Below are 27,777 nucleotides of genomic sequence, written 5' to 3'. Positions count from 1 at the left end.
GCCTCACAGGGCTGGACTCCAGCCCGGCCTCACACGGCTGGACTCCAGCCCGGCCTCACACGGCTGGAGTCCAGCCCGGCCTCACAGGGCTGGACTCCAGCCCGGCCTCACACGGCTGGACTCCAGCCCGGCCTCACAGGGCTGGACTCCAGCCCGGCCTCACACGGCTGGACTCCAGCCCGGCCTCACACGGCTGGACTCCAGCCCGGCCTCACAGGGCTGGACTCCAGCCCGGCCTCACAGGGCTGGACTCCAGCCCGGCCTCACACGGCTGGACTCCAGCCCGGCCTCACAGGGCTGGACTCCAGCCCGGCCTCACAGGGCTGGACTCCAGCCCGGCCTCACACGGCTGGACTCCAGCCCGGCCTCACACGGCTGGACTCCAGCCCGGCCTCACAGGGCTGGACTCCAGCCCGGCCTCACAGGGCTGGACTCCAGCCCGGCCTCACACGGCTGGACTCCAGCCCGGCCTCACACGGCTGGACTCCAGCCCGGCCTCACACGGCTGGACTCCAGCCCGGCCTCACACGGCTGGACTCCAGCCCGGCCTCACAGGGCTGGACTCCAGCCCGGCCTCACAGGGCTGGACTCCAGCCCGGCCTCACACGGCTGGACTCCAGCCCGGCCTCACACGGCTGGACTCCAGCCCGGCCTCACAGGGCTGGACTCCAGCCCGGCCTCACACGGCTGGACTCCAGCCCGGCCTCACACGGCTGGACTCCAGCCCGGCCTCACACGGCTGGACTCCAGCCCGGCCTCACACGGCTGGACTCCAGCCCGGCCTCACAGGGCTGGACTCCAGCCCGGCCTCACACGGCTGGACTCCAGCCCGGCCTCACACGGCTGGACTCCAGCCCGGCCTCACACGGCTGGACTCCAGCCCGGCCTCACAGGGCTGGACTCCAGCCCGGCCTCACAGGGCTGGACGCCAGCCCGGCCTCACACGGCTGGACTCCAGCCCGGCCTCACACGGCTGGACTCCAGCCCGGCCTCACAGGGCTGGACTCCAGCCCGGCCTCACACGGCTGGACTCCAGCCCGGCCTCACACGGCTGGACTCCAGCCCGGCCTCACACGGCTGGACTCCAGCCCGGCCTCACAGGGCTGGACTCCAGCCCGGCCTCACAGGGCTGGACTCCAGCCCGGCCTCACACGGCTGGACTCCAGCCCGGCCTCACAGGGCTGGACTCCAGCCCGGCCTCACAGGGCTGGACTCCAGCCCGGCCTCACACGGCTGGACTCCAGCCCGGCCTCACACGGCTGGACTCCAGCCCGGCCTCACAGGGCTGGACTCCAGCCCGGCCTCACAGGGCTGGACTCCAGCCCGGCCTCACACGGCTGGACTCCAGCCCGGCCTCACACGGCTGGACTCCAGCCCGGCCTCACAGGGCTGGACTCCAGCCCGGCCTCACAGGGCTGGACTCCAGCCCGGCCTCACACGGCTGGACTCCAGCCCGGCCTCACAGGGCTGGACTCCAGCCCGGCCTCACAGGGCTGGACTCCAGCCCGGCCTCACACGGCTGGACTCCAGCCCGGCCTCACACGGCTGGACTCCAGCCCGGCCTCACAGGGCTGGACTCCAGCCCGGCCTCACACGGCTGGACTCCAGCCCGGCCTCACACGGCTGGACTCCAGCCCGGCCTCACACGGCTGGACTCCAGCCCGGCCTCACAGGGCTGGACTCCAGCCCGGCCTCACACGGCTGGACTCCAGCCCGGCCTCACACGGCTGGACTCCAGCCCGGCCTCACAGGGCTGGACTCCAGCCCGGCCTCACAGGGCTGGACTCCAGCCCGGCCTCACACGGCTGGACTCCAGCCCGGCCTCACAGGGCTGGACTCCAGCCCGGCCTCACACGGCTGGACTCCAGCCCGGCCTCACACGGCTGGACTCCAGCCCGGCCTCACACGGCTGGACTCCAGCCCGGCCTCACACGGCTGGACTCCAGCCCGGCCTCACAGGGCTGGACTCCAGCCCGGCCTCACAGTCCAGCCCGGCCTCACACGGCTGGACTCCAGCCCGGCCTCACACGGCTGGACTCCAGCCCGGCCTCACACGGCTGGACTCCAGCCCGGCCTCACACGGCTGGACTCCAGCCCGGCCTCACAGGGCTGGACTCCAGCCCGGCCTCACACGGCTGGACTCCAGCCCGGCCTCACACGGCTGGACTCCAGCCCGGCCTCACACGGCTGGACTCCAGCCCGGCCTCACACGGCTGGACTCCAGCCCGGCCTCACAGTCCAGCCCGGCCTCACACGGCTGGACTCCAGCCCGGCCTCACAGGGCTGGACTCCAGCCCGGCCTCACACGGCTGGACTCCAGCCCGGCCTCACACGGCTGGACTCCAGCCCGGCCTCACAGGGCTGGACTCCAGCCCGGCCTCACAGGGCTGGACTCCAGCCCGGCCTCACACGGCTGGACTCCAGCCCGGCCTCACAGGGCTGGACTCCAGCCCGGCCTCACACGGCTGGACTCCAGCCCGGCCTCACACGGCTGGACTCCAGCCCGGCCTCACACGGCTGGACTCCAGCCCGGCCTCACACGGCTGGACTCCAGCCCGGCCTCACAGGGCTGGACTCCAGCCCGGCCTCACACGGCTGGACTCCAGCCCGGCCTCACACGGCTGGACTCCAGCCCGGCCTCACACGGCTGGACTCCAGCCCGGCCTCACACGGCTGGACTCCAGCCCGGCCTCACAGGGCTGGACTCCAGCCCGGCCTCACAGGGCTGGACTCCAGCCCGGCCTCACACGGCTGGACTCCAGCCCGGCCAGTAGCTCACCTGAGCCGCGCCCGCTCTCGATTGATTCCCCTGGAGGGAGGCGGGAGGGACTCCGATCGTCTGTGCGGCGCTGCTGATCCCGCTCTTCCCCGCCCTTCCCCGCTCTAGAGCGAGGCCCAGTGGTCTCGTCCGGGCAAACAGTCAACTGCTTAGACCCTCAGCGTGTTCATCACAAACATCATTGCAACCTTAACGAAACACTGTGCTTCTGCCATGCTATCCTCATAGGACTCAGAAGGGCATATTGTTGATCTGATTGAATTTTTCTCTCCATATCCTAAATGATAATCGAAATGCCGCGTTGGATACGCATTTAAGGTTTCCTTTAGTTTTATTTCATTTTTTTTTCTTCGTCAAAAATAAGGAACTTGCAGAAACATTTGCTCTTAAAACAAAACAAAAAAATTTTTGAGTATTGCCTCAGAAAAATTCCTCTTGCTCGGCCTATTGCGCAAGTAGATTCCTAAGTTCACAATTAGTTTGGAACATTCCAGAAAATTGTGTAACATCATAACATTTTCTCGAATACTCTGGATACAAAACACAAGGCAATGAGACAAACTTGACCTAGCTTCTGTGCTGTGCTGCTAGTAAAAACTACCATAAAAATAACATGCATTTTCTCATATTAGTTAAGAACTATAAAAATTATTTCCCATGGTTATTAATTTTTGGTATCATATAAAATTACCGATAAAAGATTATGGTATTATTTAAGAGATTTACAACTATTTAAACGTGATCAATTGTGTCTACTACTGGATGAATGAATTTTTGGTTTGCGAGTTCCTATTCGTCACGCCTTCTGCTAAAGATTGGTCGTATCAAATATTGTTTAAGATAGAATGTTTAGAATGCTTGTATTTTTATTACAATTGAAATTCGAAAATACATAAAAATTATTGTGAGTGGAATTTTTTGTATGGTCATTTTTGGTACCCTAAACCATACAATACACTTAATAAAATACGGAATTATGATTATTAATTTTATTTAAAACTTACTTACCCCTTATTCATCCCTTAAGTGTTGAATGTCAAAAATACAAAAACAAATGGTTGTAAGTTTTTGTAGGGTCTTTTTTGTTATCAAAATAATTCATTACGCTTAATAATTATAAGAAGTATATAATTAATAATTTTTAAAACTCACTTGCCCTTTTTTCAACCTTTAGAGTTTGAATTACGCAAAATATAAAAAATGATTGTTGTAAGTTTTGTATTTTTATTTTGGTAAATAAAATCATTAATTACGCTTAGTTAAATTCATTTATATAATTAACTTTTAAAACATACTTATTCCCTTTTCACCATTTAGGAGTTGAAATCTTTAAAATATAAAAATTGACGTGGGTAGTTTAAGAATGTTAATTATTGTTACCCATTGTCTTTTCTTAAGCTTGATTAGTTTCACATATATAAGTAACCATCGTAAAACCATATTTACCCCTTCAGGGGTAGATTTCTGTATTAAGACATAGCCTAGTGTCTAAGTTTGCCAAATAGGTTTTCATTAAAAAGAAACTTCATAAATATCCGTCCAGTAGTTTTCGATTGATGCTCCATCAAACAGACAAAATTTTCAAAAATTGAATTTTTTGAGTTCTTAATAATGTAAATAGCCGTTTGCAATATGTTTTATAATAATTTCATACAATGTACATACTTTTTACCTCGAACATTTTTATTATTAGTTAGAGTACCGTGTAGCCGCTATACCCGATCTGTAGAAAACTGATGGGCGTGTGTCGTGTGTGTATCAAGTTTAGACATGTATATACACGCAGCTTCATGCAGTGATATTTGTTAAAGGTGTTGTTCGAACATGTGCTGGACTGCGCACACTTAAACCCCTGGTCTTTGTGACGTTGTTGTCCCTAGTCCTGGGATGCCTGATCGCACCCTGGGGGACGACTAAATGTAGCTTTCTAATTACGCAGTGTAACAGCGCACCTGTGTGCGCTGCAGTGGCATTGAGCAAGTACATAAGTGCCATTTTACCCTATTGCAAGGTCACCTTCGTCCAAGATGGAGGCCTTGACTTTACAATCCGCCATGGCGGACCCCGATTTACCTAGGCGCCGGAGGAACATTTATATACTATTTAATCTCTGGGGGGGGGGGGGAAATGCGTCCACACTTTATCAACCAGCAAAAACCTGCACTATTGGCAGTTTTCATTTCCGACACCACGCATGAAAAACAACTATTTTTGTGTTGCGAGAAGTCCTGAGAAATGAATAATGTGGAATCGGTAGGTAAACTCCAGGACCATTAGTAAATCTATGTTTGCATGATTTTTCGTTTGATACATTACTTAAGTACTTCAATAGGTATCTCAACTTCTTCGTATTGTCAATGTGAATTTTCAAAAATACGTTGTCTTTTTTTTTGTCTTCAACAAATAGTTTAATTGGCATTAGGAATCTAATTAATCGGTTAGGCCTTTTAAAATTTAAACCAAACTTACTGAAACCCGCCTTCCGGTCAAATTGGAAGGGGGTCCCGTCCCCGACTCACCCTGGGTAACTATCAAAACAAAACACAGGGAAAACCAAAAATAGGTAATTCGCTCCAAAAGTCGCACCCGGGCGGTCGAGCTATGAAAGGGAGAATAATTACGAACGTATACAGCAAGACTTTGGCTCATTTCAAAAATCAAACAGATTAAGGCTACTCAAAATTTTATTATTAATAACATTTTCAAAAGATCCATGAACAAAAAATTAAACCTTTATGCATAGCAATTACCTGAACCAAATAACCTATATAATCAGAAAATACAAATACTATAAAAATACTATATAATAAAAACAATTAATTATAAAAGTTCCAAAAAAGTCCTACTGGGAGCCGGATTTATACACGTGCACGACCATCAATATTTGCACGTCTTGCTTCCAAGAATCTAACAGCTAATAACCGTGACCTTCAGAAAATGCGTTGATATAGTTCAGTCAAATGTGCCATGGAAAATATCACTCAATCAGAACGAGGCGGCTGCACTAAAAATGTTTTAATTCTGAGGACAAATCTCGCAGGTAAACATAATTTAAATAATAAATCTCTTCAGGGCATAACGGCAATTTCTACACTCCACATTTATCAAAGTCCAGCAAAGTAGCATTCACCCATTTTAATAACGGGAGGGTCTAATCAATAAGCTTGCACAGTTATACGCAGTTCATATGAAAGTTCGCCTCGCAAAACTATGCTTCTTTTTAATAATATATCTTCATCCACAATCCGCTACTGCCAAAACTATGTGTCGCCTCTTTACCTTAGCGTAAATTTCGAATATCTCGCCGCTGAAGACGCCTCCGGGTAAGGCAAGGCCCCACCTCAGCAGGCCCCGGCGAGGGCTGGTCGGTGCTGAGTCGAATAGCCGTGTTCCCTGCCTCGCGACACACGTCCGGTCGCGGCGACTCCCAATCCAACAGCCCGCGGCGCACAGTTCAGTCCGGGCTCGCCGGCACTCGGGCGCTCATGACGTCATCGGTGCATCGAGCCCGCACTCCCAGTAGCCGGCCATGAAAACACAATCGATATATATAATAACAATAAAACTAGAACGAAACCAAATCAGAATATAAATATAAAAGAAAATAATCACAATAATTAAATAATTAACCAAAAAAACATTAAATAAGATTTTACAAAAAAGAAATCATTTAAAATGGAAATAATTCGTAAAATCAATAACAACTAAAATAAATAAATAACATAAATGTGGCCTGGGGGCCACATTACCACTAAATTTCTCTGAGGCTTTACTGAGAAAATGAGTTTTAATGAACACCAGATCATCTACTTCGTATGCCACACGATCATGTTTGTTTTTTTTTCCCGTTTATTCGTGTTAACATAATATATATTTTATATGCTTGTCGGTTTCCAGCCAGAACTGCGATCTCGAGTCCCAGTTTCAACCAGATTGTCCTCAATACCGATAATCCAAACATTTCCATACGGTGCAGTAAATCTCTGCCAAAAATCTGCACTGGAGTTTTACCTGTGGCTGAACTGACTACTGTTTGTACCCAAGAGTAAAAAATGAATAATGCGATCCCAGTCTTGGTGACATTTGTAATGAAAGGCTCTCAATATCCTTTTTATAATTATATTGTACCTCTCCACCATTTTGCTCACTGGGTGGTATCGGCTGGTCTGCACAATGGCTACTCGGCCAAAGGCTAGGTGGTTCATCTCATTTGGAAAAAAATATATATAAATATTGCATTATCTGTAACCACATATGTGGGCGAACCAAAGAAAAGAATATTACTGGTGGAATTTTTGAAATCGTCATAACTTTATGGTGGACAGATTTCATAATGTCAGGATTTATTTTTATATTAAATTCTGTAAAGGTTTTTTTATTAATTTTAAGTTTTTTAATCGATTTTCTAGCTTAAATATTACGGAATTACAAGATGGCGGCCGTAACGAATAGTGCAACGTTCTAGAATACAAGATTGTGGGAAGTTCTATAGTTCAAGATTGCAGCCGAGGTCAAGGTCATTGACGATGACCGCAGTGATATCATATTTCAATATGGCGAACATAAAAACTGTGCAGTGGTGACAGCATCCAAGATGGCCGCTGTGACGTCGCAATCCAAGATGGCCGCTGTGCTGCTCTGAGGGACGTGCATTCAGCGCTGTGCTCTTCGACCCCGGGACCCACTTGCCGTCTGAACTATGAGTGGAATTCATAATTAACAGCGAGCGAGAGATGGCGGAAATCATGCAAATGTATTCCCTAGACATTAAAAATAAAAAAGGGGGGGGGGGGGGTTGTCTGTACAGTCGGTTTACGGACTATAATTTTACGTGATAACTTCATAAGAAAACATTGATGAAAAATTGCATACTTTTTAATTTTCAAATATTATTTACAGTTTTTGCAAATTTAATTTAAATAATTTGTTAAAATATAATCACGAACAATTAGTTATAGAAATAAACTGAAATCAAATCAATGTCAATAAATTGTTAATTTGAAATGATGAAATTGGACAAATAAATCAAATTTTTTAAATTGCTGCTGTTAAGAAGCCCGCCTTACCCGGTTTGATATTATAGAAGATTTTCTCGCACGGTGGTTAGCCGGTTCTTGCACGCTCGGCTCAGGCGGAACGTGACAATGAGTCATGCTTTTTCGTGCGTGCAGTCGGAGTTCATCGATTTATAAGACGTTATCACATAAAAAAAAATGTATAAACTTCTCCTCCGTTTTATTTTCCTCGTCAACTTTGGTCGCCTTTTAAATTTCTTAGCAAACAGGTTTTTATTTTTCAACGTTGGTTTTTAAACGATTTTAGTTTGCATTGTTGTTACAACTTGAATGTCGGATGTGAAAGCAACCTTGTGACGGTGAAGAGGAAAAAAATAGAGTTTTTAGTTTCTTCAAAATACGTGTACGTGCTAACTGACAGTACCAGTTCGTGACTGTGAACACGGAGTGTGCTACTTTGGCCTTTGCGCGGTTTTGTGCGGCATCCCAACTGAAGTGTTTTGTTTGCAGATCCGTGATTGGCTGACCCTGGAAGAGGAGATGCTGCGACAGCAGACGGTCGTCGTGGGGAATGTGGACGACATCCTCCAGGTCCTGGAGAAGCAAAAGGTAAGGCAGTGATGCCAACCGTCAGTACCGTGTTTAGCCTCCAGCATAAAGATCTTGCGACGAACGTTTAGCAAATAATTTTATAAAAAATTATATCTATGCATTATAGTGTTTAAAATTGTATGAAAATATTCAACAACAGTGGTCTATATATATATATATATATATATATATATATATATATATATATATATAAAGGGGGTCGTCTGTAAGGTCGGTTTACGGACGATAATTTTACGTGATAACGTCATAAGAAAACATTGATGAAAAACTTCATACTTTTTAATTTTCAAATATTATTTACAGTTTTTGCAAATTTTATTTTAAATAATTTGTTTGAATATAATCACGAACAATTAGTTAATAAGCCCGCCTTAACCTGTCTGATATTATAGAAGATTTTCTCGCACGGTGGTTGGCAGGTTCTTGCACGCTCGGCTCAGGCGGAACGTGACAATTTCTCGTGCGTGCAGCCGGTGTTCGTCGATTTATAAGACGTTATGACGTCAAAATACTCTATTTAGGTATAATAGTGTTTAAAATTGTATGCAAATATTCGACAACAGTGGTCAAAATATTAAAATAATATATAATTACGGGAATAAGTTTATTCACTTAAACTAATCCTGGAAATAAATGGAAATATTTTAATGTGAGAAAAAATAAATTTATACTCTTCAACGGGGTTCTTTCTATAAAGTCTGTCCTCTGTTATAAGAAATTATTTAAATTCTCAATTGTTAAAATGTGAAAGATTAAATATGTACGGTCTGGACGAAGTAACGATTCCATTTAAAGCGCATAGAGGAAACACGCTTCATGGCTGTTTAATCAACCTTCGCAGTAACTGGAATTCTAGGTTTGGCATTTATGAGAATACTACTGCCCCTGTTTTGGAGTTCACAAGTACTTTGGAGTAAAATGGAGATGCGATACCAGTTACACTTAAAATTTTGGTGTGATCCAATATTATTATAATAAACTATCTTATACAACTTTTTTAACACATCTGCAACCCTCATTCTTTGTCTGAATTATACTGTCCAGGTGAACCCGCTCGTTCAAGCCTAGGAAACTACATTATAGAATAAATGTTAGTGAACTACACACTCGTTCCAAACTTAAATATAACTACAGAGTATAACTAAAATAAGCTGATTTATGGCTAAAAACACTTCAAGGGTGTTAATACAGGCCGTCCTAAGCGGATTGCGAATTGTAACTAGGAACTTTATTCGAAATCGCAAGTTTTTTTTTTGAACTACAGTTATCTATTATTCAGCATAAGCTTCCATCCGGTAACTGCCTCGCATTTGTTTAGTTTTTCGGAAAAAACTTGTGTCTCAACTCGCCATGGATTGTCCGGGTTTACTCAGCCTCTTGATTGAATGTGAAAACACTCGCTAACGATAACGATGGCCTTATTTTTAAAGACTACTCTCCTTAAAATCCCAGGTACCATACTCGCCCAGCGAGTCGTGCATGTGACCAGCGAGTAGCATTTCTCCCCGGGTAAAGGCGACTCGTCCAGATATCAGGCAGCGGTGCCTCTACACGCCCGCCTCTGCGGTGTTGAGCGAGCCTCGCACTCTGCAAGGGTGTGGTGTCCGCGTCATTACTTTCCTCCAATCTCACCATTTCATTACTGAAGCTGAACTGAAGCGAGTTAGATTTCCCATCAACTTCATGAAATACATTCATAGAATGGCTTCTAAAGCTATACCTGGGATTTTTAGGAAGGCGTATCTCCATTTAAAGTCATTGATTTTGGAATAAGTCTATCTCCACCCATGCAGACACTACCTCTTCATTAGCAATACTGAATGGGACACTTGTCTATTAGGGATTCTATTAGAGCACCTTTAGGGCATGCTCTCAGCAACCTGTTACAATTTTCCTGACTAATTAGATTTGGGATTAAACCAGTGTCAACCAATTGTTTAAACACCTGCCTTCATTATTTAAATTTACATAGGTTACCTCCTTCTTTTAACCTTAACACAGCCACAGTATGCTTGTCTTTTCGGTTGCACTCGCGGCTTATATATACTCTTTCTTCGCACACTTAAAACCAACCCTATTTTTCATTATGGATTCCAACCAGTCTTCCTGTTGCTGCTCTCACTTACTTCCTTTTGTTTACTTATGACATTTTTCACCCAGTCTCGCTCCAGAAATGAACGTCGTAGGGCTCAGTGTTTTCTTTTTCCACACACACTTTGTATACCACCCCGACAGCTGCCTTATGTCCCGAACTGTTACTTATACTCTGCGACTACTCTCCCTTGGCATGTTACTATAACTGCCTGTACGTGCAATCCACTGTTTACTTTCTCCACCAACTCTATAAGCTCTTATCTATCAAGCAGTACTGTTTCACTTCGGAATCAATGTCATGAATAAACATTCACATACGCTCCTGTTTGGGATATGACATTCCCAGAATTCCAATGTACTTAATAATGTCACTGACGAGCCTGTGTCACTTATCATTTTTCTTGTTTATGACGAACAAACTTATGCATTAAGTAAACCTTAATGCGGGTGGTATTGCTAAAACACCCGGAAACGTTTCCTTAACCTTTTCCCAACTTTAATTTTTCTCCCTGGTGACCAGCAATACTCCCTTCAATTCGCAACATACAGGTCAGCACGTAAAATGACGTAGCTATAAACTGAACTATATTATCTAGATCTAATTCGGACAATATCGGAAAACTCTTTATAAAAGGGCCACAAAATGTTTTCCAAAGTGGGACTTAATCACTTATGCCTACTTATACTTGACTCGTTGGGACTTCAACATTGGATGCCAACGTACACAGAAATTTCCACAGTTATAAGGTTGCGATCTCAGGGTCAAACTCCCCCCACCCTAAGGTATATCATTAGCATCAACGTATAGCTTTCTGCATTGCCTGGATCCATGTTGACCCTACAACTACAACCATGAAAACCTGATTGCAACTTTAAAAATATGCCTCAGTCCATAAACACTCAGAACAGAATTTTCAAACTGAAGGATACTGTTACTAATGTGGACACCATTGGGCCTTAAGTGTTGCTGGCACCTCATATGCACCTGCTTAGAGGAGTGGCAGTATTTTCTTATTGCGGAGTTCACAATAATGATATAGAGGAAAAAAATAGAGATGGAATGCCAGTTACACTTACGTTTTGGTGTGATCTCATTATCATTAACAATGTGTGGTCTTCGCTGCTTTAGAGGCCGATCACACAATCCGAATACCCCACAAGAACTATCTAAAATGTTTTCAATTAATTTTAGAAATATTTGCAAAAAATCATTTTAGCAACAACCACCATCGTGGGTCGGTTCAACAAGCAGATCAAAAAGCATAAACCAAAAATTTTGTTGTCGAATTGGGTTAACTGCAAAACTGAAAACATCAACAAATAATTTCCTTTCGCATTTTATTGTGCTACCATGAATATACACTTAATCCTGCGCAAAACTTGACAACTGTGAACTGGATATTTCCTTGAAAGTTTTACCCAGTTTAAAAGAATTTTCCAATATAATAATAAAAGTATGAAATATTATAAAAAATATGTTTACACACTTGTTATATATCTTTATGAAACAAAACTACCTTTAAAACAATGCAATTTGCCTGTCACCAGGATATTTAAAAGATTAAGCAAATATTACTTTGAAAATTATAAAAACAAAAAAAAATCTAAGTTAGGTTACCAATGATTATTATACAATTTTACTAAATAATTTATAAAAGGAAATATAAAACTAGAATAAAGTTTTTTTTTGTTTGGGGGCCTCTTAAATCGCATACTGTCTATCGGCAATTAATTTCTGCAGCACTTTAATTTGTATCTTCCCGCAACCGACGCAAAAAAATTTCTTGTTGAAGACGATTTGCACCGTCGGGGCTAAACTGTCCAAAATGTAACTTGTTAAACCATCGTAGTTTCTCTTGGAAAATAAGGCCGCTGACTTCACCACCCGGCAAAAATGATTTCCTGCTGACCACCACCAGGTATAAATAATTGGATCGGACAGTATTCGCAAAATTCTGCATCGTATTTGCTCAATGAACTCGCAAACTTGTAGTTCACCATCGTCGCCAGTAGCGAGTTATTTGAAACTCAAGCCAAAACTTTCAAGTCCCGTGTGGCCGAGCATTCGAGCTGCCAGGCCGTCGCCTGCCTTGCACACGTATTCTCGGACCAGCGGCCCCTGCTCGCCAATCCCAGCTCACTTCCAAGCAGGCGCCCGCCACTGCGCGTGCACTGACGTCGTCTTTGCACCAGACTGAGCGCGGGCCATCGTAGCGCCGCGCGGGCGGACAAACATGCGTAGCGCAGTCTATACACACTAACGCGACAGTTTCCGAACACACTTTTATGAGAATACAACTAAGATGAGTTCCACTCTATTACAATTGCCGATAAAAAATTGTACCTTTTATATCATCTCTAACTTAATGACATATCCACTTAAAATAAATGTCTAAAATATCAAATACATAGAAGATTTAAAAAATTTAATTTACCAGGAAAACTTAAATTTCTAACCAAGGTCAGGCCACTGGCCACAACAATCATTTCATACAAAAATTTTAGAACATTTTGAAACATAATTCTTTATCTGAGTTCCACAATTCATGCGAACCCACAATTTCAAACATGAAAACTACATTAAAAATAAATGGTAGCGAACGACACACTTGTTCCAAATTTAAATCTAACTACAGAGTATATCTATAATAAACTGATTTATGGATGAAAACACTTTACGGAAGTTAATACATTTCACCCCGAGTGATCTACGAATTGTGACTAGGAACTTTATTCAATACCCAAGTTTATTTTAAGCTAAAGTGTTCGCTTCCAGCGACTGACCGCCTTGCATTTATTTTGGTTTTCGCAAAAATTGATGTCTCCGTGGATGGTCCGAATTTACTCAGCCTCTTAAACTGAGTTTGAAAACACTCGTCACCGAAAACTGTGCCTCATTTAAGATGTCTACTCGCCTTGAAATCCCATGTAGGTTCTCGCCCGGCGAGTCTTGCCTGTGTCACTCGGAGACCGGCGAGCAGCATTTCTTCTCCTGCAATCTGGCCGCACGCAGTTGGGCAGCGGTACCTCCCCACCACTCCCTCCGCTGTGGTTTCTTCAGCGCTGGAGGGTTCGGAGCGCACCCGCCCGGCGATGGGCTTGTCTTCCTTGGTCCTCCACCAGCACCCGGGCGGCCCTTGTGGCGACTCGCTACTCCAACTCGCCAGCAATGACGAGTGACATCTGCCTCGTATGTCTCCTTCGAGGCAGATCATCCTTCCAGATAGTTGATGGTTTTGCGTGTCTACTCCGACGTCGGGTTGGCGCTCACTAACTGCGAGCTTGAACCTACAACCCCCGCGCACATTAAACATGCTTCGTGCAGCCCTTGGTAGTCTTTTTTTTTGGGGGGGGGGGGGGGGGGTTCGACACCTTGGTCGCCATTTTCGATTTGACTGTGTTTACTGCGGCCGCTTGTCTACAACTACTGCTGATTTCTGCCTAGCCGCGCCCTTATATACCAGTGGTTTGGTTCACTACCCTTAACATAACCTTGCCCCCTTTTCGGGCCGTGATTCCTTTGTAGACCATGTAGCTTACCTTAAATATGTTCTTTAATGACTTTCACTTAGGGTCGTCTGGTAGCTCTACTCGCATTGGTGTTATTGAACTATAGTCCAATAGTCGCCTAGCTAAAAAAAAAAAGTGAAAACCCTATCCTAGATCATTTGTTTATAACAAAATTATGTGCACAACCCCACAGAATGCTTTAAAAATGTTTTTTTTAAGCCAAATACCTAAAAAAAAACTTAAACCGAAAAATCCGCTCTTCTATTAAATTTCTCATTTTTCATGCATGTTTACAAAAGCCGTCACAAAGGTAAACAGTACATATTCAAATAGATCTTAAAGCATGACTTTTCTTTTGTCTAGGCTACTTCTGTAGCCTAGACCAAAGAATATGTGGTTGGAGTCGTCAAAATTATATACTCCACTCCATACGGGTGACTACTACCTGCTCCACTGTGCAGTGTAGTTGCTTCAAGAGTGGGATACCTTGTTCTTCAATGTGCAATCTTCCTGCAATCCTGCCACGTTCCTGGAGGTTGGAGACAATGATTTTGAGGACTAAAGGATCCACCTGACGAACAAGACTACGGAAATTAATAAAAATGATAATCTTTTATGTAAAAAATGAAAATTCTATGTATTCATGTTTTTGGCAATTATAATATATTAAACTGCAAAATATGTGTTATTTCACATAAAATCCGTCATAACTTAAAATATTGAATTTTTAATGAACTTATTTTCATTATATTCAAAATATAAAAAAAAACTTAAACGATATCTTACTACTTTGTGAAAATTATTTTTTTTTTTTTACCCCTCAGTTTCCTCACCTCCTTTTCCGATCTGTTCGACCGACTTTTCAAAGGATGGACTCTGCAAATCTCGATTCCTACTACCAGAGTGAAGCTATGACCAATGTTTCATTAACGTGCATATTTTGTTGTTCATTTGATCTGTTTTCCCCGATGTTAAGTCGCTGATAGGCCCTTGTGGCAGCGCACCGCCAGCGCAGGACTCTTCCCTGGAGCCAGTCCGTCATCCCCTCCCCCACTCCGCTCGTCATCCCGCGAACCAATCACATCGCTGATTAGGGGTGGACTCCAGCCGGGCCAGCGGCGCTGCTGTTGCTTCCGGCCCCCCGGGTCGTGTCTCACTGGACAAGTCAACATGGCATTACCTCGCTCTCATGCAGAGGCTCGATATTATATATAGTCCGCTATTGGCTGGCACGAGCAAGTTGGAGCAAGTTTATCTTGCTACGTGGACGAAATTAAAATTAAATGTTTTCCTACAATTTTGGTACTTTGTGGCTTGGTAATTCAAATACAATACAAATGGGCGATAAATCCCGAAACATATGTTGACCAGGTAGGTTAGCAAACATAACTTCTCACTCCAGTGTATCAGTGTTATTTAGCAAATTTAGTTATGGCTTTGATACTTACTATCCGCTTCGTGTTTACGTTAATTTTATACTTTTAGAACTTCATGTTTACTTTAGTTTTTAAGTATTTGGCGATAAAATTCAAAATATCAAAACCTAAATTTGTCCCACTTCAACATGCATATATTGGATTATTAAATGTTATTAAAAACAAGATTATAAAAAAAAAACATTTCAGACAATTCTAGCCTTTATTTGTGTATAAGTGAGAATAGTGGTTACAATAAATTGTCACTTAATACCTCTCTTTATAAAATGTACCATTACTATATCTGTACTCTAATAAAAAATACGTTTTTAAAAAATATTTATTTATTTATTTTTCCATTTTGCTTGGGGGGACGAGGACGTATGAAGTATACGTACATGTATCAGTAGTTTCAGTTTTATTATGTGTTTATATAAAACTAATTTGACTTATTCACAATATTTCCCAGAAGCCGCTACTTCCAGCAATTGACTGACACCCCACCCACCTACAGAAATGTTAACATAGCAATAAGTATTACCGTATTACCGTATTCTCTACTTCTTTATTTCCATATTCTTTACCATTCTTTGATTTTTAGTACTTATCCATTTATATTTTTCCCTTTATAATGAATTTTATTCCACAATATATCTAGTCTTAATTTATTCTACAGTATTGTGTTTCTTAGGCTAAAATAATTTTAAGATGCTTTTTTTCCAGGACCATCAACAGAAAAAAAACCCAGCAAAACTAGATAGGTAATACTATTTTTTGTAATATTGTTTTTGGAAGATCCAATAAACTATCAATATTTATTTTCCAATTTCCCCAAAACGTTTTTTTTTTTTTTTTTTTTGCTATTCAACTATTGACTTCTGAGATCTGTGGAATAATTTTTTCTCGTTAATTCACCTAAAATATAATTACAAACATTACCAGCACCCTGTTTTTAAGAGTGATGTTTCTTAATTATAATTTAACCTTTGCAATTATGAATGAATATATACTTATATTTTGGGGCAACAATGTAGCACATGTATTCAGATCTAAGTTGAGGAGATTTAAGTTTGTGTAAAATTACATGAAGCCTATACGGAAACAGAAAGTACCGAAGATACAACTATTATTAATAAGAAAACCTCACAACTTAAGTGAATTTAGTTAATCTGTATCTACGAAAAAAAAAATTACCGTATTATTATATCGCGTAAAATTACGATTTAATTAAGCATATATAATATATATATACATATGTGTATGTAATTTCACTCTGATTTCCAATAAAAATACTTGTACAACCATAAGCACATCCATTTATTCCTTTCGATCCATCAAAAGAAGGTGGTAACCACCCAGAGTGGATGTGTTCCCAAATGCAAGCTGACTTTATAATTTAAATCAGACAACCACTATGACCCGAGCGGACTCGAACATATCGCAGTTGCATCACTCGCTCGTGTAACTTCTGCGGTTGGAATAGAATTTTTCTATTCCATTTTGAAGAAGTCCAGAGTGCTAACCTATCATAGATGTAGGATTTTAGAGTTTTTTTTAATGTATTCAATGTAACCTTTCATTTCAGTTGCGATTCTCTAAACATGGGAAAACCTATTCCTGTATGGAAAAAAAATCAAGAAAAAATATTGCATAAATGTTGGACATGCGAAAACATACCCTCATGGAAAAAAATAATGTTTGTGAGTATCTCATTTATTTTAACACTTTTAACCCATTATATAATTATTTTACTATATATATATATATATATATATATATATATATATATATATATATATATATAAAGCGATGAATGTGGAAACTGGTTTGTAAAGGATAGCCAAATTAATTAAATAAATATTTATTTAACTACTTTTTACACCTCAAATTGAAATAAGGATACACAGTCCAATCTCTGTTCTCGAAAAATAGTACCACCCCGATCAATGAAGCATTAACACCGCCCACTGGAGCTCGGCCTCTGCCAGGCTCTGTCTGCACCAATCACAAGGCCGCGCTGAGACTATCCCTTGCTCGCCAGGCCTTCAGTCGCTCCGACAAGCACCCACTCGCCCTCTTCAGAGGCTGGCGTCGCTGCTTTTATACCCCTCCCTTCTGGATCATCTGGGTCGACCCGACGCCCGAAGCTCCCAGAACAGTGGCGTACTATTTGCGTCACTCCACGCGGCGGCCTCTGGAAGCCCGCTGAAGGCCGTGGTTGGTGGGAGCGTGAGGGGGGGGGGGGTGCGCTGCGCCAGTGGGCCGGCCCACCCGTGGGCCAAGGGCAGCCCACCGACCATCGCGGCCTGGCCTCCTGTGTGCTCGTAACTATGTACACAGGTGCACATTTATATATCGACTTCAACAAGGATTACTGTGTCTGATTCGGGATGAGCACAAATCAGGTTTACCGTGTGGACATGCTCCACTGCTTATTGCATTCGGTTGTTCGTCCACGTTCGTGTTTCAGGAAGTTTCATTTGTTAAGTTTATTTGCTTTTTTCAAATTGCTCTTCAGTTGCAATAATAATTGGACTTCTACTACTGGTATCTGATTTTTGTTTTTGTTTTTCAACCAAATTATTTTTTTTTCATATATATTATTAATAAATATTTAATATATATTTCATATTTTAATCTTCACAGTTTTTTTGTTCATAGTTTTTTTGGAAATTTCCAGGAAATATTACTAATTGTAGTTGGTACCAGAGTACGACTTCCGAAAACTTTTAAGTAGGTTTTAGTTTAATGGTTCATAGATCCCAAATCCGTCATCATCTGAATTGTAACAAAATAAATCAAAGGAAAGAACTGAAATGTGTGGATATATTACCTAACTGTATATATTGATGTTAAATAACCCAAATAATCTGAAACTATACCAATGGAAATGAAATATAACCACATAAACCGAAATGAATCGGAAACCTAATATAACAAACAAAATGACTTCATACAATACAAAAGAAATAATATGTACCCAAATGTAATTGAAATACAGTAAATTTACATAAAACAGCATCAAAAGATCCCAATTGTAATGAAATAAATGTATTTATGAATGTATATTTTATGGACATGTTAACTGTCGTAATTAGGCACATATCACTTCCAAACTTATTCATAAAATATATTGGAGTGTTATTTGGCAAAATCCGGCCAATAGATTAGGAATGAGAAAGTTTTTTTTATAATAGAAAAATCATGAACTTTCTTGATATTACAAATATTGCATCCGTATGAATATATTATATCTCGTTCGGGTAATAAAAGAATTTTAAGTCAAAACTAATGTATGATACGACCAACCATAATTGCAATGGGTAAAAAAAACTGCGGTCGGAGGGCAAAAAAAATTCATATCACTTTTATTAGGCACACCATCAAAGCTATTCAAATTGTCTATAAAGCTTATGAATATTATATACAACTGTTGTATGAAACATGTTTTGTTAAGAAGAGGGTTGAAATTTTTAAAAAAAATTGAATTCGTACCATCTGCACTATTAAATCCGTTTTTATATATTGTGAACCTTCTAAATATTATCTACAACTTTCGTCTGAAATAGTTTTTTATAGAACTATTACTGAAAGTGGTAATAAAACTGGCTTTAAAGAACAAAAAAAAAAGTATAATTTTTCTCAGTAGGCACTCTATCAAATCCATTCCAGTTGTTTATACTTATAAGAGTTAATTGAAATTTGTGTTTAAAACAATTTTTGATACAACCGACCATGGTCGTGGATCTTTGAAAAGGGGGGGGGGGCAGAGGGGTCCATGCCCCCCGCTGAGGGGCCCGCTCGTGCTTGCAGAAGCGTGACTGTGAAACCGGGTTGTCTTTCTGTATATTGCATGCGTACAGGCAAGAATGTGGGCAGTATACAACATACAAGCACCCATGCAGCGATGACTTGAGTCGGTTGAAGTCCACTTGCAACATTCTTGGGTCACTACCCCCTCCCCTTTTTTCTCGTGAATCCGGTAGATCTGCTTCCCTGCTACCAAAAATTACCACCAAAAAAAAGTTCAAACTTCTTTTTATTTTTAACCTTCTAAATATTACATTAAAACTTGATCCAAATAAATGCGTTAGTGCAAGTATATAGTGTTTGATGGTCAAAAAAAATCATAGCTACTTTAGTATTCATAAGCAAAACATGAAATACAACGAAATACACCTATATAACCTTTTTTTTCTATTACAATGTAAAAGTTAATTTATAACTTTTTTAGGAATTGTTTTTAAAAATAATGAATTATTATGTGCAATGTCGAAAAATAATCAGGTTCTGTGTATAGTATTTTTTAAGTATAATGTTTACTAAATAACATTTTATAATGTATTATAAAAGCAAGTTAAACAGTTAAGTAATATAAACAATTTTTATATGATACCATACAGATATGTCTAAAGGCCTGCCGATAAACCTCACCATGAAATGTATAAATATAAGTATTTTGGGCTATCAATATTGCATATTGAATTTTTGATATTAATTTTAGTACTGTAGTAATAAGAGAGAGACAAAAGGCATAGTTAAAATATTAAAATATATCAGCACCAGAAATTAATATACCATACATTCAAATATTAAAAAAAAAGAGTGCGTGTAACTCAGTATATGTGATAGAAGTGAAATTTCTTTGGCAATTCAAACATTGACTCGTAAGTATATCGTAAGGGTTAAAACGGCAGCGAGAGAAAAAGAGAAAGAATACATTTTTCTTAATAAACATTATTAATAAAATTATTAGGTACTCATTTCAAAATAACTTCTCAGAATATCAATAATTATTTATCAATCACTAATGATTAATAACAATAAATATGACTCACTGTTGAAATAATCACACCATAAAATTTTATATTAAGATTTTCAGAGTCCCAACTATGGCACGAAATAATTCTAACTACAATTTATTCACATTTTAAAAACTTAACTCAAACATGATAAACTTTATACTCAACCACATTTATAATATTACTTAGTATTACTAAGCAAAAACCCATTAATACAATTTAATAACGAGATGATCACATCGCGGAAATTTTGTCTTTTATTTTTTTTTCAGGTACCATATTTAAGAACCCTAACTTTTTTGTCATTATTATTAGTTTGTTTCAAATAGAAGTAAATAAATAAACATGAAGTTACAAAATTATTACTCACTTCAAAATAACAGGTCAGGATATCGATTATTTTTGATCAATCAATGTTGATTAATTAACAATAAATATTACACACTTTTGAAATACTCAAAACATAAATAAATGTTTTTAATAAATTTCAAAGCTAGGATTGATTATAATAAATTTATTTTATTTTATGTTTAGATTAGGTAGGTATGATCGAGAATTTTTCTGGACTGATTTTGTTGTTCTGCAAATATCACCTTATCATTGAGTTATAGTGCAACAGATTTTGCCAAAAGGCTACATAGACATACCACATTGTTGAATGAATGAACAATGAGTAACATGTCCGCCGCTCCGCGACGCGAAAACTAAACGGCACGGACCTTCCTCACAGTAATTCTTTACATTATAACCATATTGCCACAAAGTGAAAATAAAACCATTATTCTACGCACGGGATTTGTTTAAACTTTTTTTAAAAACTGTTTTATTCTTAGTTGGACTCAACATATTTACACGCTCGTGGGTTCATAATTTTAATACGGTGTGTGATTTAGTTAATCAAATTATAATACGTGACAAACAATTACCCTGTCAAACTAAAGCGTGAAAAGCAAAAAGTATTTAGTTACACAGTTAAAACAATTTTTCAAATAACACTGTTAACAATACTGGTTTACACAAGTAATTGTAATAATACGTACTTGAACGAACACCAATCACTTGCGAATATGGCCATTGGCGCGGTGCACATAACCTCAAACCCCGTAGTGTTGCCCTGTGCCCAAGTCGGGTGGCGTCAGGCGCATACCGCAACCCGCCTATCCCTGCAGCATGGCGGCACGCCAGTTCTCTGCACCGTCCGCAACCCACTAGAGTCAGAAGTCGTTGGCTAATCCCAGCATGACTAAGGCTTGATAGGCTTCGGCCTGAGACGCACTTAGGTCCCTCCCTAACCCGGACCCCTCCCAAACACACTTAGTTTTAGTTAGGTTAGGAAAAAAACAAAAAACAAAAACAATGTTTTACACCAGCGGCCCCCAAACCCAATGCGGACATAAAGTCCAGTCGCCTTTCTACTCTGTCCAACTCTTCTTCCTGAATCATCCCTCTGTTTCCTGTAACCAACCTGCTTGTAATTAATGCATGAAATTTGGCATCCCACATGTAAGTGCCCAGGGATTTCCCTTGTCTATTCAGGTTTTATCTGGGACCAACTTATCTAGTTGTGAGTCTAGGGTTAAGAAGTGAGGGGAGTTAGTCATGGCGCCAATCCCCTCCTAGCACATGATGCAGGCTACCTCTCCTGCATGGCTTAAACCCAGGATGAGTAGAGCGTATAGGCTTCGACCTGAGACGCATTCCCTCCCAAACACATTAGTTTTTAGTTAGGTTAGGGGAGAAAAAAAAATCAATGTTTCACGAAAACGCTGCATAAAATTCTGCCTTGAAATTTTACTCCCATCGCGCCCTAAGAAGTTTTACTTAAAAAGTATGTAGGTTTGGTAGTTCCAATACCACCATTTCTTGTTTTGAACCATACAATATGATATAGGCTTTATGCAACAATGTTATTATACCGGCACATGTGCAACATTAATTTAAATAGAACAAATTACTAAAGTTTTTATTTTTATTTATATTTATTTATTTATAACTCTCATTGTAACTAAGTAAATTGTCAGAAAAATATAAGATGTTTTATTTTAAAATTTGTTTTGTTTACTCATGACTATTTAAAAAAAATTACACATTGTAATGCCCGGTGTACAATGGCACGGAAACTGAGGTATTTCCCAGAACACTTCACTATGGCGTCTCTGCTGCTTACACAATGCACGGAGACGTAATACTGGCATTTCAAGGTTACGAAATATTAGTTAATTTAAAAATGGCATTTGAAGGTTACGAAATAGCAATTAACTAAACAAAAATATTGTGCTTCAAAACCATAGCACAGGCGGAATTTACGTTTATAGTAAAAATAAACCATAAAGTCAATATGGAACAATAGTATGCTTTTACTTGAAACAATTTTTGACGTATTTCTAACATAAACAAACATGGCTACCATCTCAGCTTAATCCTCGACTTGATTGTTCGCACGGAGCAAAGTTAATGGAAGAGCCAATCCTTACGGGTCCGTATTCGTTTACATGATCTGTCTTCGTTTCCCTGTCACTGTAGAACGGGTCTATGAGGCTTGCCAAACTCAGCGAATCAGTTGATCAGCATAATAAATTGTTGCTCGATAAGTATATATTGTATGGATGATTTAATTTTTAATTGTGTTTATGACCAAAATATGATATTCCTAATTACTATACTATTTTTTTAGTACCATACTCCAAAAAATGACGTAGTGTTTAAATTATATATCATGAAAAAAAACTTACCCGCTGAGCAATCGACACGAGGCAGTCTTGTAGTTTTCCTTTTCGCCACCAGAGTGTGCGTAGTGCTGCCACCTGTTTGGCAGTAAGCGAACTATTCGGAGTTCTGTCGTAATGTTGGGCTCCTTAAGTTTACTTTTAACTGACGGGAACGGTGTCATTAAGACGTTAGTATACTAAATAAGTTTATATATTGTGTTTTTTTACACATTATATTAAATAAATTCATAACACATATTACTACCATATTTAATTATGTATATATTATTTTTTTAATAAACAAGGAGGTCTACGTATTTAATGTTTTTATGAACTTAAAATATTTTTTTGTCAGTTCAAACAAGTAATTAAATTATAGTATTGTTTGGTATATAATTTTGGAATTAACCGTTCGTATGTATTCTTCTTATTCAAACACTTCTATTTTCCTTAGTATTTGTATCATTAAAAATAATAGGTTTCCCTAGAACTGTGGGAAACTACGGCTATTGGTGGTACGGAGTAACGTAATTGAAATATCTGGGATCGCCAAGCTAATCCGCACGAGTCCCGTGTTCGCCTGCATGTTATTGTAGATACCTGAATTCCGTCCGCCCCCTTGTCATTTTACAACAAGCCTTATAGGAAAACTATTTAACAATCATTGTTAACACACAAATTAAGGTTGTTAGGGTTGAATTGCTTTTTTTACAGCTACTGAATTAAAGTTACGATAAACAAAATTTACTTTTAATAAAAGGTACAATGTTTAAATTATTACTTTTTATTTGGTTTTTAAAAACTGTAACCTTGTTATGCCCATATCTTGTTGTACAATACAGATGGAAGATCAATGTCAACTGAACAATTACATTTATGTGTGTACATCGTTTCATCTAGTCACCGAATGTATCTTTTATTGCCTTGTGAATTAATATAAAAAATTATTGTATATTTAAATGAACTATTCACTGTGAAAAAATCATAATCGTGTCCCAATGTTTTGGTCGGAAACGGAAAGCAAATATTTACCGTTCTTGCCCAGTGCTGTACCCTTGGAGGTGCAACACCAGACGTAGTTTTTGATTAACGAACGAGATAAGTGCTAAGCGTAAATATTAATTAATTTTAAACATATGCATCTCAAACATAAGCAGTGCACATGTTATATGTTTAATAAACTTAATCTTGCTGTACATCCATTCTCATAAGGCTGTGAACTCTGAATCACAGGAAATACTACAATCTTAAAAAAAACTTGTTAAGTAGAACCTTTTCAATAATGCAAGAAAGAAAATATTTTAAAAAGCCTTCAGGGACGTGAAATGTTATACCATTACTCAATTTAACTTAATTAAAATATTTATCAAAATATTACTATTATTTAAGACACATCAAAATTTTATGATGATTGACGTAGATTAAAAATTATATATACGTAAAATAATATCATAGCAATAGCACAAACAACATTACATATTTTTATAAAAATTTCAATTCCCTGTAAAAACAGTTATAACATTTATTAAAGTTGAAGGGAATGTCAGTTTACTGACTCGTATTAGTGTTTGTTCGGAGCAGATATGAAGATGTCGGTGCTTCTATTTATCATAGCAACACTGTATACTTGGATGAACACCCCTCGGATGCTGTGGGTGTAAATAAGTGTCGTACTGCCAGCAGGGCCAGTGCAAGGTAAATTGGCGCCCTAGGCGAAAAACCTTAATGCAACCCCTCCCCCCCCCCCCCCCCTCAGGCACTCCAAAAAAAATTTTCCTTGCCTCAAAATACATCACGTAAGCCTAAGATTTTGTCAACAATCAAATGTAAGTAGGCTTGTTTTTTTTTTTACTTTTTTTACTTATTACAAATTAAATTATAAACAGGTCACTGTGGACTTTAAATAATTACTTATATCAATATAAACATTCCAAACTGTTACAAAAATCCATTTTCATCTAGTTTCAATAATCGTTAAACATATGATATGAGCTGTTATGTGTCGTGCTGCGCCGCCCCCAGCCACTTGGCGCCCTCTAGTGCGCCTGTACGGACGCGCCGGCCCTGACTGCCAGCGTACAGCCCACGCAGATAGGGCGTACCGCAGGGACGTGGAGCACTAGTGGAGTACTCGCCCGCAGCCATCTCCCGCCCGGGCACACACGCCGCAGAGCTTCAGTATATCCCAGCGGAGTCTGCTTACGAATAGCATTCAATTGTTCGCTGAGGGCCGAAAAGTACTTTTGATTTAGGATTAAATTTTTAAATTGTATTTTTAGAAGAGTTAAAATGGCTAAAACGCATGTTTTCAGAGTAATTTTTAGGCGTAAAACAACCGGTACAGATTCTTGAAAGCACTTAAGGGACTTGCATTACACCTTTATCTTCATTTCTCCGAAAATAATGTTACGGTCACCGCTCAAATTTCACAGTTATTATCATGTTACGACTAGAATACCGCGCGCCAGTTCAGAGCCTTGCGCTTAGAGGCTACACCGCGCTAGAAGCACCAGCGAGCGTCGCGCTTATCATCCCGCCTCACTGACACACGTTCACCACTGACGAGGCGGGGCCCTTAATGCCTTTGGGGCTAATTGAACATTTTTTTAAGACCTCTGAGTAAAAAAATAAATTATATATTTTTTTTTTTAAATAACTTCAGCCAATTTAGTTTTAGCTTTCATTTGCACGATGTAAAGGCTGTCAGTTACCGCCGACATGCGCGCTCTCGCCGCTCTGCCTTGTCCGCGCGGCCAGTAGCGGGCCGGACATGATCCCTCCTGCGAGCCTGGAGCTGTGTGATGCGATGATGGATTGAAGCACAAAACAAGCCGCGGTGCGGATCGTTAACAACTCTCCCCCTCCCCGCCCCCCCCCCCCTCCATCTTATTGTCACGGAAACCATTAGCTCGATAGCGGCATCTGTATCCATAAGCAAATTGCTCCTGGTTCACAGAGTCAACGAATTTTTTTTTTGACGTGATAACGTCTTGTAAATCGATGAACGCCGGCTGCACGCACGAAAAATTGTCACGTTCCGCGTGAGCCGAGCGTGCAAGAACCGGCCAACCACCGTGCGAGAAAATCATCTATAATATCAAACAGGTTAAGGCGGGCTTTTTAACTAATTGTTTGTTAATATATTTAAACAAATTATTTAAATTAAATTTGCAAAAACTGTAAATAATATTTGAAAATTAAAAAGTATGCTTTTTTTCATCAATGTTTTCTTATGACGTTATCACGTAAAATGATCGCCCGTAAACCGACTTTACAGACAACCCCCTCCCCTTTTTTCTGGTAAAATGAAGGCGGGAAAGGAGATGGAGGGTCGTCATGTTGGCACCCCTGCGCCCAGGCGTGGCGGACTAGCAGCTGAGAGATACAGTCTGTGTGATCGTGTGCACCAGGCTTGCGCCTGCTTTTCAATTTACTGCTGGCCTCTTTGCAAGCATGTTAGGTGTGTCCATCATTTTGACACTGTTTTCCTTCCCATTTGCATAAACTTTTCGCTAATGACTCGAGTATTTTGTCTTGCATTCAGAGGCTGGTTTTGCATCCAATTGTTAATATTTATTATTATACAAATATAAACGTTTTAGTGGTCACTGATTGTCTTAATTAATAATATCGTAATTGTTATGTTAGATTAGGTGTCAAGCTATCATTTTGCAGTTACATTATGAGCTACATTACTTACAAGAACATCAGTTAACCATAAATGTATAATCTATTCACACTAGTATAAATATTGAAAACTTTTCGTACTATTATCCTGGCCTATAAGTTTTTAATATTGAACTTTCACACAGCCAAGTTACGTTAAAAACGCATTGTGACAATTATTGATTAAAAGTAAGACACTAACTAGGTGCTCATATTGCCGCGAACTAAATATTCTGTAACTAATTACAAAATTTTAAGAGGTTGAAATGAAATAATATATATACAACTAAATGGAAGGTTTAAAAAAAAAACTGTGTAAATTTACATTAATCACCACTTTACAAATAATGGCTACACATTTTTATTGTTCATTGCTGTGCTACATTTTGAATTATCTTGATTTTGTAAATAAAGTAATTATTGCACTATGTGTAATAGTAATCAAGCTGTTAGACAAAAAACAGAAGGAAAAAATGTACGAAACAACGCGTATAACGTTTTTGGTTGAATGTGGACGTGCAATAAATACGTTTAAAATCTATGACAACATGCACGGTTTTACACATGTTTTTCAGAAGTTGTCTAGAGTGTTCTGTAACTGTAATCCGTGTACGAAAATGAGTTTCGAACGATTCTATAACGTCCGAGGACAGGCTTCAGGCTGTGGATTCGGATGGGGTCAATGACCTATTTCTCTGATTTCACGGCGGTCATCTTGAATGATCTTGATCTTGACCTTTGATCCTTGAATTTTCTCTTGACCCCAGCGGCCAACTGGGATCCGCCATTTTTTCTCGAAATTTCCGCCATTTTGAATTTTTTTTTTTGTTTTCTAGAACTTTCCGCCATCTATGAATCGAATGCCCCAATCTCTAATGTTGTAACTTTCGTTACGGCCGGCATTTTGAAAAACCGTAATTAGTAACCAAAAATTCAGAAAAAAATTAAAATTTATGAAAACTTATCAAATTTTAATAAATATTATTTTTGATCACCATTGCAATTTTCGGAACAGACGCCATCTTGAAAATCCGTAATTATTATCAAAAATTTGGAAATAATTAATCAAATTTTAATAAAAAATTGTTTTAAATCACTGTTGCAATTTCTCGTTACGGTCGCCATATTGAAAATCTGTTATTATTATTGGATTTTAAGTAATAAATATATTTGAAT

The 27,777-nt window shown here is 40.1% G+C and overlaps 1 protein-coding gene across 1 annotated transcript in view; it reads left to right on the top strand.

Annotated features, from left to right (window-relative positions):
- Positions 1-27,777, top strand: part of LOC134541655 (dystrophin, isoforms A/C/F/G/H-like) — a 935,715-nt gene that overhangs the window by 347,667 nt on the left and 560,271 nt on the right. The window contains exon 49 of the mRNA XM_063385245.1: positions 8,305-8,403. Within this exon, the coding sequence (XP_063241315.1) occupies positions 8,305-8,403 (99 nt within the window). The remainder of the gene's footprint in view (positions 1-8,304; positions 8,404-27,777) is intronic.

This window comes from Bacillus rossius (genome assembly GCF_032445375.1).
Source record: "Bacillus rossius redtenbacheri isolate Brsri chromosome 4 unlocalized genomic scaffold, Brsri_v3 Brsri_v3_scf4_1, whole genome shotgun sequence".
Taxonomy (NCBI): domain Eukaryota; kingdom Metazoa; phylum Arthropoda; class Insecta; order Phasmatodea; family Bacillidae; genus Bacillus; species Bacillus rossius.
The sequence above is the reverse complement of the archived record's forward strand: the minus strand, read 5'-3'. Positions and strand labels throughout refer to the sequence as shown.